General features: G+C 41.3%; 1 protein-coding gene across 1 annotated transcript in view; it reads right to left on the minus strand.

Moving 5' to 3' along the window:
* Positions 1–2,367: 2,367 nt before the first annotated feature.
* LOC105936250 (zeta-sarcoglycan) overlaps positions 2,368–12,926 on the minus strand; it is a 59,897-nt gene continuing 49,338 nt past the window's right edge. The window contains exons 8-9 of the mRNA XM_021323771.2: positions 3,970–4,093; positions 2,368–2,590 (exon numbers count right to left, since the gene is read on the minus strand). Of these exons, the coding sequence (XP_021179446.2) occupies positions 2,399–2,590; positions 3,970–4,093 (316 nt within the window). The 3' untranslated portion in view covers positions 2,368–2,398. The remainder of the gene's footprint in view (positions 2,591–3,969; positions 4,094–12,926) is intronic.

A 12,926-nucleotide genomic window follows, 5' to 3' on the forward strand; every position in this document is an offset into this window, starting at 1 on the left:
GGATTTGAACTCGTGGTTATTTCTAAACTCTAAAACTCTGACCACCAAAAGTATTAGACGCGATGGCGGCATGCATATTCATAAGGAGTGACTCAGTTTGTAGCGGTATGGAGAGCTCAAAACACCTCAGTGCTATTTTAATATGGATGGAATTTAATAAGGCAAGGTTTACGAATGAAACATTTTAATAATAATAGTAAGAAACGCCACCAGTCAATAAATGAAAGACACTTGTTTTGACTTTTTAAAAATCATTTCCTGCGCGTCTCGTTCTCGTCTCCCCAGCGTTACCTGAGATGTTCAGGTGCTACCTAGATAAAAATCATTATTCAGTCCCATTGCCAGCATCGGCTCTGCCTCAGATGGTATCTGGAGGCAATTCTGGCAACAGCTCCTCTGATTTCCACCCGCTTTCTGCATGTATAAACAGCCCCTGGGTTAGCTGCACCGCTATCACCCACCTATCTGGCTTTAACAATCGCTGCATCCATCAACAGCAATCCTTCATCGGAGGACTGGTTTGAATCCGAATTGCTCACAGGAAGTCATTAGTGTAACCTGACATTATGGGGGATAATTTATGATCTGACTTACAACTCAACCAAGGAGGATGTCACTGTTCACACAATTTGATTGGAGAATATGTTTGGCAGTATTTTTTTCCCCTCCAGTAATCTAAATCTACTATATTTTAGATCAAGGGACATTTTCTGCAGATATATAGTAAAAAAACAAGTCAACGCTGCAGGTACTTAGTGAGGGTAAACACGAAAAGGTCCTTTCTGCCATCGGTGGTCACCCTCTGCTGCTGCATGTTACGTCCTCAACGCTTTTTCCCTTTTAGAGAGCTGTAGTTTTACAAAAACAAAAAACACTTACCTCCTCTCTGAAAATCAATAGAAAGACCGACTTATGATTTATTTAGGTTTCATGCTTTTGGTATTTTTCAGCTATTCTGGCGCTGGAATATATTTGCCCTTTAAATTGCACTTGAGGGCAGAGGATAAACACGGAGCCGCAGGTCTGAAACTTACCCTTTAGATGAAGCGAAGACGGCTCTTAGCGGACGAGCTCATCTCTGGAAAGCCTTCAGGGAGTGGAGTTCGACGAAGGCGAGCCTCTCCAGCAGGCCAGATGAAACATGGCCGCCCGCCTCGCTCTCAGCTGGGGTGCCCAGGTAAGCCAGCCTCCGGAAAGCCTCCGAGGGGTGCGGGTAATAACCTGTCAGGGGTCTAACTAGAAAGCGATGAAAGCAGGCGAGTAAACGAGAGATGCTGAGTAAACAGACCTGGATCATACACCAGCTGTAATGTTTTACTAAAAGTTCTCATAGTTTACACTAAAGACCTTTCCAGTCAGAGGCTCACATTTGAAAACCAAACACTGGGTGCAGAAGTTTGAATTTACTGTGTTTTTAAATCCACACTGGGTCATTGAAAAATAAAAACTAGCATGGCGGAGGTAGCATCATGCTGAGGGTCTGTCTCACAGCCGCATTACGCACCAATGAACCCAAATACGCATCAAAATCGCTGTTTGGACGTGAAAAGCAAGCCGTTGTGGAGTTTCTGGACAGATTCCCAGACCTGGGCCATTTACTGCACGTCTCCCCCCTTTCAGCGAAACCTTCAGATAAAGGCAATTCTCGTAATTTGAAATATTCAATAAAAGCACTGGATGTAATTATTCAACAAGTGCCTATAAATTTCTGACTGGAGCTGTACCTCTTAGAGTTGTAAAAGAGCTAATACCAAAAGTTATGACGGCGATCCAGAACAGACATTAAAACGACTATTTTCTCAGACAGGGTTTGGTATAAATGGAGCAAATAAATGGAAAAGTACTCACCTCGGTTTGTTTTTTTTTCCATCGGGATCCTCAAAGTGTTATTCTAACACAAGCTTCAGAAATGACAACATGTTTCATTTTGATCCCAAACAGCCTCTTACTTTGCTGAAACATATTTGGATTAGGCACACATACACACACACAAAAAAAGCTTTTCATTTTGTGCTTGATTTATTTTTTTTTCATTTCTGCAAGTCTGACTGACAAGAAAAATTATATTCAAAACAATCTCCATAAACCTACAAGTATAAAAATAAAACTTGTTTCCTCTGCCTATGCTAAGATCGTAAAAACTGATCTTGATGCATTCGTGGCTTCAGAGAACTGCCGCCGCTTTCCTCCGTAGTCGGCGAGTGAAGTCTGAGTGTCTGTCGATGCTCCGCAGGCAGCGATTTGGACGCTTCCGTCCTGCTACGATCGCTGACGGCTCAGACGAGGGGAAGATGCCACCTCCGCTCCGCCAATCTCAGATCGCAGAGCTGATATTCAGGTGTTTTTCTTTTCTTTTTCTTTTTTTCATTTCTCCGGTGGCAAACACGCTGCTCTCAGGTCAGCTCCACAGGCAGATGCTGCTCATGGCCTGGCAGGTGGAAACGCTCTCGGCTGGAGAGAGGTAGATCTTGCCGCTGGGGCAAACGCACACCTCGTACACGGCCTGCTTCCCGGGGGCCTGGCCCGTGGAGCCGGCGTGGAGGCCCAGCGGCAGGTTCTCCAGCCGAACGCTGTCGGCGTCGAGGAGAATCTGGAGGAGAGAACGTCAGAGATGCGCTGGAGGTCAAAACAAACCGGAGACGGCTCTCAGGTGGAGTACCGCCACCCGAAAGCCGTTCTTCACTGTCAGCAGCAGCAGCACTGCTCCGATGAGAAGGTCTTTACTTCTACACATAAATAATCATTTTCAGCACCCCGTGACTCTCAGGATTACTGGCGTAGTTGATCAACGTTGTTTAAAGTAAAAAGATCCAAGAATGTTTCCTCACCACTTAGTATAATTAGACCGTCTTCATTCTGCTCCCTCACAGTAATGCAGTCTGCGATCTCCCCCCCTTTAACTCAAGCTACGGATGGAGCAATTGTTTTAAGATCACTGCTGACAGTGATCCTGTTCTATGAAGGCGTTTAAATATTACCATCTTCATTCATCTACAGACTTTTACCACATGAGACTCTTAATTAAAAAGCCAAGCCGCTAAGTGGACGTTTTCACCGATGCATAAAAAGTCTGGAGTTCCGCTTTACATCATCAGCCTGTGAATTATCCGAACAACTGCTGAACAGACTGAAGAGTCAAGCTGAGACACTTGTTGAGATCCTTGTGCAAACCCCATAAAGCCACGTGGAGGCACAGGCCGGGCTTTCATTTCCCAGGAACAAGGGTGCCGGCGTACTCTTCGCCTCACGCCTCCAGGCGTTTCCAGACACACAAACATCCAAATGTCTCGGCATGTTTGAGCCCAAACAATGAATACGATGCTAAACTTTACCTTTCATACTTTTAGAGTAGTCAGGCCTCGCCTATGGGACCTAGAAATACTAGGCTGGTCAGAAAGAGGCATAGATGGACATTTAGAAAGATGAGTGGAGATAGCTGGACTAGATGGATGGATGATGATGGCAGGATGAGTGATAGATCGATTAATTACCGCCAAATGATGGTCAGGCAGATGGACGGATGAAGATGGCAGATTCAGGATGGATGGAGAGACCAATTATGGTTGGACCGCAACATTAATTATTATTTTCATAAGCTTAAATTGCCAAATGTTTCTTTACAGCTATTTTTCGATTACTTATCTAGACAGATTATTATTTTATTGGTTTATTAGATTGTTTTAAAAAAAAAACCCACCAAATCCATACATTTATATTGAAAAAGTGTGTACACCAATGTGGAACTAAAGTCATATTCTCTGTTTGTGTGCACAAACCTGCTTAATAAAGCTGATTCTGAATCCTTTGTCTATTTTTCCATACATTAAGATGTTGAGAAGGAAAATGTCTTCTGCAGAGCAACCTAAAACCTTTCAGCAGCCATCATCTGTGCGAGCTAAAGACTACGGGCTCCACACTAACCCCACAGACAGAAGATCAAAAGTTGTGTGTAACAGCAGATCCTCTCACCTCTCCCTCTGTGGATTCCAGCTGCAGATCCTTCCTGCTGCTGATCTTCAGCGTCCCCGCGCCGGCGCTCACCTCCACCCCTCTCGGAGCCTCCAGGGTCAGAGTTCTCGTTGGCGATTCCAACCTGAGGGGAGGATTTAACGGGTGAAGACATTCAAACCGTTCCCGACTCTCCTATTTTACACCTCATTGTGCAAACGCGTGTTTTATTGGGAGGCCGAGTTCAGTCATATTTGCCTCGTTGTAAACAAGGCAGAACATTTTTGCTAAAGACGGCAGCCTGATGGCCGCTTTTATTGACTTCTGCGTATGGGATGCAGTTTGCAGCAGAATTACAGCTGCCGCTTCTGTAAAGGTGCCGCCGCACATCACTCCCAAGCAGAGTGAGCCCCATCCTGAGCGGCACATAAACCCAGCAGCCGGGTTTTGACTTTCGGCGATGCCGAGGCTAACGCAATTTGCATTTTCCTCCGCGGGAACGTTTGTTTACATGCAGACAGATAAGTGCGGGCGCCAATCGATGCGAATATCCGTTTTCATAACTCATAACTGTTGCAAATTGATTTTCTTCCCCCACATCTCGCCTAAATCTCTTTTCAATAAATTTTAAATGGGACGCTTTAAGCAGCCCCATTGAATTTGTTTGAACCTCGGCAGCCGTCTAAAGTGGCACACATTTCGGGATGCCATTTATTTGCAGAAGCAGTCCAAGGAGATTTGAGAAAAGATTTGAAATAAATAAATAAATCCACTCCCCCCTACACCCCCTTGTAGCAAAAACCAGGTCTTTCTTCCTTCCTTTCCTTCTTCGTCCCCGACGTTCCCGGGGAGCTAAAGGAATGTTTGAGTGAGTCACGTTTTAATAATTTCTCAGGACTCCAGCGATGATCCACGGCCTGGACAGCGCAGTCATTAAAAGACTCATTTACAACACCCTGCACCGGGCCGCGCCGTTAGAAATTAGTGATGTGTGATGCGGGTGCGAGACATTTTCACTCCATTCAAAGCAGTTCAATCATCACCCGCCGCCTGCACACACACACACACACACACACACACACACACACACACACACACACACGCACACGCACACACGGAGGCCAACTCTTCCCGAAGACAAAATGTTCAATTTCCAAGAGTGCTTGTTTCAAACACAGTCCAGCACAAAGCATTAAATGAATTAAATTTTTTTTTTTATACGTCTTCTCAATTTTATAGCCGGCTCGGGTTCCCTCCATCACCATGTGTGCTTGTGGCACTCTAAGGTCACATTTCACCTCGATGCTGCGCGGTAAAACCAGGCCACTTTAATGACGTATCATTTAAATGCATCAATAACTGATCAGGAGGTACGATACATATGTTTAATGATGGCGTTTTAACATTAATAGTACATGTGGTTAGTTCAAGGCAGGGACTATTATTCTACACCTTTATACACAGAAATTAGTTTAAGAGACACATTTGGACCTGTTCCCAAAAATCCAGGATCTAAAAAGGAAATAAATAATATTTGTTTTCAATTATAAATCTATAGTAGTGATTTCCTGAATATTATTATTTAAAACATTAAAACGAGCAGACCCCGGGTTTTAAAATACAACGCAATAGGATTCACATCCCTTGACACGATTCTGATTTTAAGTGATAAACCAACACAGTATAATGGAGAAATGGAAAGTAAAGATTTTTATTTCTTACAAATAAAAATCTCAAGAGGTGTTGGTTTATATCCCCCTGATATCCTAAATAAAATCCAGTCCAACCAAGCGCCATTAGAAGTGCCCTGCTTAATAATGTAGAGGCTCAGGGGAACTCTGCAAGAGCTACAAGGATCCATTGTAACGTTTGCAAAAAAAAAATAAAAAATAACCGTTGGACATGCAGCAAACATGCGGAAGAAGGCGATTTTATCAAATGATAGCAAAACTGAACTTTTTGTCCTGGTTGCAAAACACTGTTTGGTGGAAAACCAACACTGCACATAACCGTGATCACACCACCCCCACAGGGAAGCATGGTGGTGGTGTCCTCATGCTGTGGGCATCCTTTTCTTCAGCACAGTGGTCTCAAACTCATTTCCTCGAGGGGAGGTACCCTGCAATGCTTAGATGTGTCCCTTGCCCTGCACGCCTGAGTTAAATGGCTAAACTGCAGAGCTCTGCTGATGAGTCAACACTGGAGTCAGGTGTGCTGAGGTAGAGATGCATCTAAAAGTTGCCGGACATCGGCCCTGGAGGACTGGAATTTGAGACCACTGCTCTGAGATTTACCTTTCTTCAGGAAAATGACTGTGAAGTTAAGACCAGGGCTACAATAGAACGGTTAGATCAAAGCATATTTATTTGTTACAACAGCTGAGTCACAGTCTAGGTCTGAATCCAGTGGAGATTCTTGGACAAGACTTGACAAATTCTCCTCTTCCATTCTGAATGAACCTGACCTATTTTGCCAAGAGCAATTGATAAAACAGTTTGTTTAGAAGTGTGCAAAGCTAGTAGAGGCCTACTTAGCACTCTAGTAACAAGTTCTTTTGTGAGTGCAGTCATATATATATATATATATATATATATATATAAAAATAATCGGATTGTACTGTTTATATGGGCACACAATCAATCCGATCATAATGTGCGTGTATATGCATCTGGCTTTATTCAGCATATAACCATGCGCAGTTATCCAAGTCCCCTAAACAAAAACACAGAAGAAGAAGTACTTCTGTCTGTGCTGAACAACAAAAAATGGTAAACAAAGCAGTATTACACAAGTTCGTTTGTCTTCCGATCGTCCAGGCTGGATTTGCACGAAGTTCTAATTGTGGTTGAAACGTTACAGAGTAAGCAACAATTTTGAGCTCTTATTTTTTTCCAAACAGAAATGTTGTAACGGGAGCCCCGACAATTTTGCTTCCTGAGATATTTCCATCACTCGCCAAGGTGGAAATACGTCATGTTTACGTCGGGCGCACATGCACACTTGGGTCAGTTTGCCACATTCGAAATAACTCGAGCCTGACAAGCGCTTACATGCACGTTGATCGGATTATGAATCGGCATTAACCACTGCTTTCATTCAGATTACAATTTAATTCTGGTTGATCTTAATCCTATCATCACAATCTGATTGGTTTGTGTAGTTGATGCATTTTTATTCCAATCAGCCCTTTATTCCGATTACTTTGTCCATGTAAATGTAGCTAATGATTAGTCGGCCTACAGCAGAGGTCCTCAGGACCCACTGTCCTGCATGTTTTAAGTGTTTTTCTGCTTCCACACACCTGCCTTAAATAAAGGAGCGATTAAAAGGCCTCTGCAGCTCATGATGGCTGCTGAGGAGGTCACACAATCATTTGATTCGGGTGTGTTGGATACATTTATTCCGGTCGCTAAATACCAACGAAACAAAGGAACTGAATGTTGAGTTCAGAAAAGAAACACTTCCACAAGCCCATTTAGATCAATGATGTACCTGTGCAGAGTAAGCAGCTTCATAAATCTTTATGTTCACATTCAGGAAGACATCACCTAATTCGAGCATACAGAAGCTCTGCTCTCTAAAGCCGAGCGATGGCTTTATCATCTGTGGCAGCTGAGCAGAGTTAGGATCTCCCCCGATGGTTTGGGAGCTGCTCGGCTCACGATCAGCAAGCCCTGCAGAGGGTGATCAAAGCAGCCGGGTGCTACATCAGGTCAGCCCCGTCAGTAGTACAGGACATTTTTGACAAATTAAACTCATTAAGCTCCCCCCCTACGGACACATCAATAGCTTTCTTTCAGGTTGTTGAAGTCAGGCAAATGGTTGCAGAACTCTGATGGCCAGAATAGCGCAGAACCACGAGGACTTTCTTTTCTAAGGTTACATTTCCTAAATCAGAAGGTGCACTATGACTACCGGAGTTGCCAGATTGGGCTGAAAACCACCCAGCTGGGCTTCTTTTAAACATGTTAGGTTGAGAAAAAAATGCAGTTGGCCAGGTTATTGAAATAGGACTGCTTTTCACAACATTTGGTGAGTTTTTAGGAAGTATTCATAGTAAAGTTCTATCCAAATAGTTGCCTTCGTGTGGCAGAAAAGTAAAAAAGCTAGAATCTGTCACACCTGACATCATACATTTTTAATAGTCATTGGTTAATCAAGTTTCACGAAGAAATGGTATTGGTCAAAGCTGATTGTAAATACCCCAATAAGGCTTCAACTGGGCAACTTGTTGCATTGCTGCCGCTGTGTGTGAAAGAGAAATGTTAGACTGATCTGTACTCAGAGAGAAAATTAGAGATTTTTTATATTATTTATACAACTCATGTTGGGAGGGTATTGATAACTTATTTTGTGTGTAGGTTATTTAGTTGCACATTTTGTGCAGATACTGTATATGTGACTTTTTTTCTTTAGTGCTTTTGTTTGCTAATGGTGTGTAACAGTAATAGTTATGTGCCTTTAACTTGAGTTTAAGAGACGCTGAGATTCAGGCTGTATTTAATTTTATTTATTTTTACTGTTGGGAGGGTTTTATGTTAATTTTCGGCTGGAAACTATTAATCAAATCTAGCATCACTGACTCTGTATAATGTTAAACTCTTCACATTGTGCAATATAATGTAACTAGAGGTTAATACTGTACTTACCATCCAACAACTATTAATTTTCTATTTTTTTACATCATCCTTACTCTATGAGCATTCAGAAATACTTTTTTTCAAACAGCGACATAAAATCAGCCAACCAGTCAGGTAAATGTAACCAATAAGAAGCTCAAAGTAAGTTTTAAAATGCTGAATTAAAACAGTTATCTTTTGCTTACGTACACATTTAGTTGTTGGTATTTAATAACAATGCTAACAGAGAAATAGGTTTTGCAACACAGTGGGTTGTTTTTACCCACACTCTTGTTAGTTAGCAATAATGTTGCTCTCTTTAATTCTGGGATGTAATTGTAGAAATTTGTTTTAATAAGCATGTTATTTATAGACGGTCTAACAATGAGCCATCACTCCACCTACAGCTGCATGACTCACAATTATCATTGTGCGCATTATCTCGATTACAAAAGACTGCTTGCAAAAAAAAAAAAAAAAAAAACATTTGGTGGGGTGCAGCAGTCATTTAAGGTCTGCATATCAGCAGCACATTAGGCCTGCTGGATGGAGTCTAATGCAAACACTGGATGTATACCTTTCTGTGGCAGATCTGAAGATCACAAGGTATAGTGGGGACACTGTGTTTTGGTAGAGAAAGAAAAGTGTTCATCATAATCGACAACTATCACAAATTACAGCAACAGCTTTGCAATGAGATATTTCGCTGATATTGTGCAGCTCTAGCGCCATCTTAAGTTTACCATCTAGAAGCTCGCTCTGTGAAGGTCCAGAGGCCCCCCACAGTGCAGTCAACATTTCTTTAAGTCTCCTTAAAAAAAAAAAAACCCTACTCTTGGCTAACCAATCCTAAAACTAAAGACTGACTTGAAGCTGGTTCCCAGCGTTGTAAATTAAACCTGTTCATTGGATGCAAGTGTAGCTGGATCAGACGACCAATCACAATAAAGACGCAGAGATAAAATTGAAAAAGGACTCCACGTGTGAGTCAAACTTTTTTTTTTTTTTTTTTTAAATCAGCTAATTCACCAATGGAAGACATTTTTTAAATCTAATGCAATATATATATATATATATATATATATATATATATATATATATATATATATATAAACCTTCCTTTCATGATTGAAACTGGCAATGGCAAACTGAACTGAAAGGCACCCTGCAATACAGCCAGTTATGCTTCATTGTAATCTACACCTTTCCCGGAGTAAACCTGTACACACTAGCTCTTATAATTAACACACAAAACACAAGCAGGCATAGAGCTAAGTGGACCAGATTGCACTGTACTCTCGTTTTGTTTAATCTCATAAAAGCCACAGTTTGTGTCCTGTACAAAGCTGTGTGCTCCCAAGAAGAGGCTCTCAGACCACAGCGGCGAAACAGATCTATGCATTAAATAACATAAATTACTCTTATAGCTGTAACACCCAGGCTCAGGAGCTTGGCAAACAAAACCCCCGGTGTGTAAATGATGCACTATGAAGTATGAGACGTTTCCATTTTTATCACAGTGCTATAATGGTCACTCAGAGTTACTCAATGGAGAGTGCCAAGAAGCCCAAATGACAGAAAGCGGGATCTCAATACGCAACAAGTTTTTCGCTGGAGAGAAAAGGCTAAATTAGCCTAACAGAAAAAAAGGTCCTTTCAATGCATTTGAGATTTCACCTCAAATGTTGAAGCTTTCTACCCTTTAAAAGCTGTTTTTTTTTGTACATACGGTTCGAGGAGGCATATGATAATGCAACACGATGAGCTGCTCTTACAGTATTAATTCAAAAATTCAAGGACTCAGCTGCAAAAGGCAACTTATCCTATTTAAAAGGTAGCATAAAGCTAAACCCAGATTTTTACCTTAAATGTATAAAAAAGCTATTTACCCTGTACAATATTACATACAGATTAACCTTCTGTTTTAATTGTATTATTAATACGTTTGTTTGATAGGGACAGAGCATAAAATTATACATTGTTACAATTTGAAGTGCAACCGATGCCATGTTCATTGGTCATCAAGCTAATAGCTAATTTGCAGACCAGGTCCCTAAGACAAAACGAATACAAACAGTAAGATACAAACATGAAAAACATACAGAACATGTAATACAGACTATATACAAACGTTGCTCTAATTTCCACAGGTTTGAGTAAATTTGAGCCATTGTTTTACTTTGTTGTTGAACTGTTTTAGGTCTGTGAGGGTTTTTAATTGGGCAGGTATGGTGTTCCAGCCTTCAATTAGTATTAAGATCTGATGAATGCCAGAATAATGAGCAACAGATGTTATTGTTAGATTCTTTTCAAATGTTCAAATGCACTTTCTTAGTATTTGATAGAATTACCTTCCAAACTGAATGGCTTAGAAGATATACAGTTTGGTTATTTCTCCTTAAGCGTCTTACAATGTTTCACTGAAAGGTTAGCCCCCTTCCTCAGGTCAGAAGGCCATCAAACTCTCTCACACCTTTTCAGCTCTGCCTACAAATAACCCAAGCGACTGAGAGCAGGGTTTTGTGACTTTGTGATAGCCTGCTGCCCCCAAACAGCTTTCCTTCAGCCATTTTATAACTAATGTGGTTCTATGCTTGGTGTCATTGTCAGTTTGGAAGACCCATTGGTGACTTCATTTCCAGAGAAGTTTTTTCCCCCCCTCCTGGTCCATTTTGTTAATTGCATCATTCAATGCTGCAGTAAAGCATATTTCACAGTTGGGATGGTGGGGTGTCCCATTTTTTGCTCTCCAAATGTTAAGATGGCCGTTAAGGTCAACTACTTCAATGCTATTTTCATCAGACCACAGGACATGTCTCCAAAAAGGGTTTAGTCCCCAAGTGCATTTTCAAACTGTGATCTGGCTTTTTATGTTGCTTTAGGAGGAATGCCTTCTTTGTCTCTGAGTGCCCTTTCAGTCCCTGCTGCGAAGAGACTCATTGCACTGTGGATAAGGACGTTCTTTTGCCAGCCTCAGCCTGCCTCTTCAAAAAGCAGCAATGCACTTTCAGTTCTGACAGAACCCGTCTCCTTTCTTAAAGGTGTGATAATGACTAAACATTTTTGGTTACATTTGTGTACAATTGTTCAAAGAGTTTAATGTGGCGCTTTCAGGTATCTGGAACTCAGGAATCAGACTGGATGATTTGAGCTCAATTAGCAGAATTTGCAATTAAGTTTTGAATTATTTCAGTTTTGCATAATTGCTGATGGAAAATTTGCAAGCAAAAAAAATACACAATTCAATCCACAAATACTTTATTAATCCCAAAGGGAAGATAAATGAAGCTGATATTATCCAAGTTTCTTCAAAGAAATGTTCTGATGATGGCTGTGGGCAGCGATCAGTATTACTGTGGATTTTAGAAACTTGACTGAAGACACACTATGACATGTATGACAGTCTTATGAAGAGGATGCTTAGGATTGTCCGTAATCTTTATTTTATGAATAATCCTCCTTTGCACAATCATCTCTAGAGGTTCCAGAGCAGCACTCACTTGTAGACAGATTCAGTGTTGTGTCTCCTGTCCAGGTATTTGTACTCCCCCACCTGGTTCTCTCCTTCTCCAGAGATGTAAATAGTGTTTGACCTATTCCTGTTTCTCCTGAAATCTATCATCTCCTTTGTTTTATTTGGATTGGGGATGATTGTTTCTATATCATGTTGCAAAATGGTCCACCAGCTTTCTGTACTTAGCCTTTGGTCCATCTCCGACACACCCAAAGACTGCAGAGTCATCTGAGTATTTTTGCAGATGAAAACACTCTGATTTGTACTGGAGGTGTGAGCTGTATTGGGTGAAAAGGAAAGGTGAGAGTACAGATCCCTGTGGTGCTCCTGACCACCTTGTTAGACACATCTCTTGAGACTCAAAAATTGGTCCTTTCATCAGGTAGTCTTTGATCTAGGCAAAACTTGAGGCTTCTGATGCTTCTGACAGAGCAAATATGTCTGAATTGTGGTAAACTCATTAGAGAACAATGGGAGAGATGATGACATGCAGCCAGGTGGCTCATCTTTTACAGCTTGCTGCTTGGTCAGCATCATTTGTTACTTTATTTACATTGTTCACAACCCTGTGGTCACAGCGACTGAACATGATTGTCCTTGCTGGACCCCAATATAATGGTGCCTTGCATAGTGAGCCATTTCTCGCATGTTACTGTTAACATGATTGTCTTATAGTATTGGTCTACATATCCTGCTCCTTATTTATTAGGGCGACACTAATTGTAGTATAAAGCGCTTCGGGATCATCAGACTTGATAAAGTGCTATACAAGTACAAGGCATTTACCATTTATTTTGAAAAGTTTATGCATATTATTGAAATCCTGCTTTTGTGTCTAAAATTGT

This window comes from Fundulus heteroclitus, chromosome 14 (assembly GCF_011125445.2).
Source record: "Fundulus heteroclitus isolate FHET01 chromosome 14, MU-UCD_Fhet_4.1, whole genome shotgun sequence".
In the NCBI taxonomy this organism is placed as follows: Eukaryota; Metazoa; Chordata; class Actinopteri; order Cyprinodontiformes; family Fundulidae; genus Fundulus; species Fundulus heteroclitus.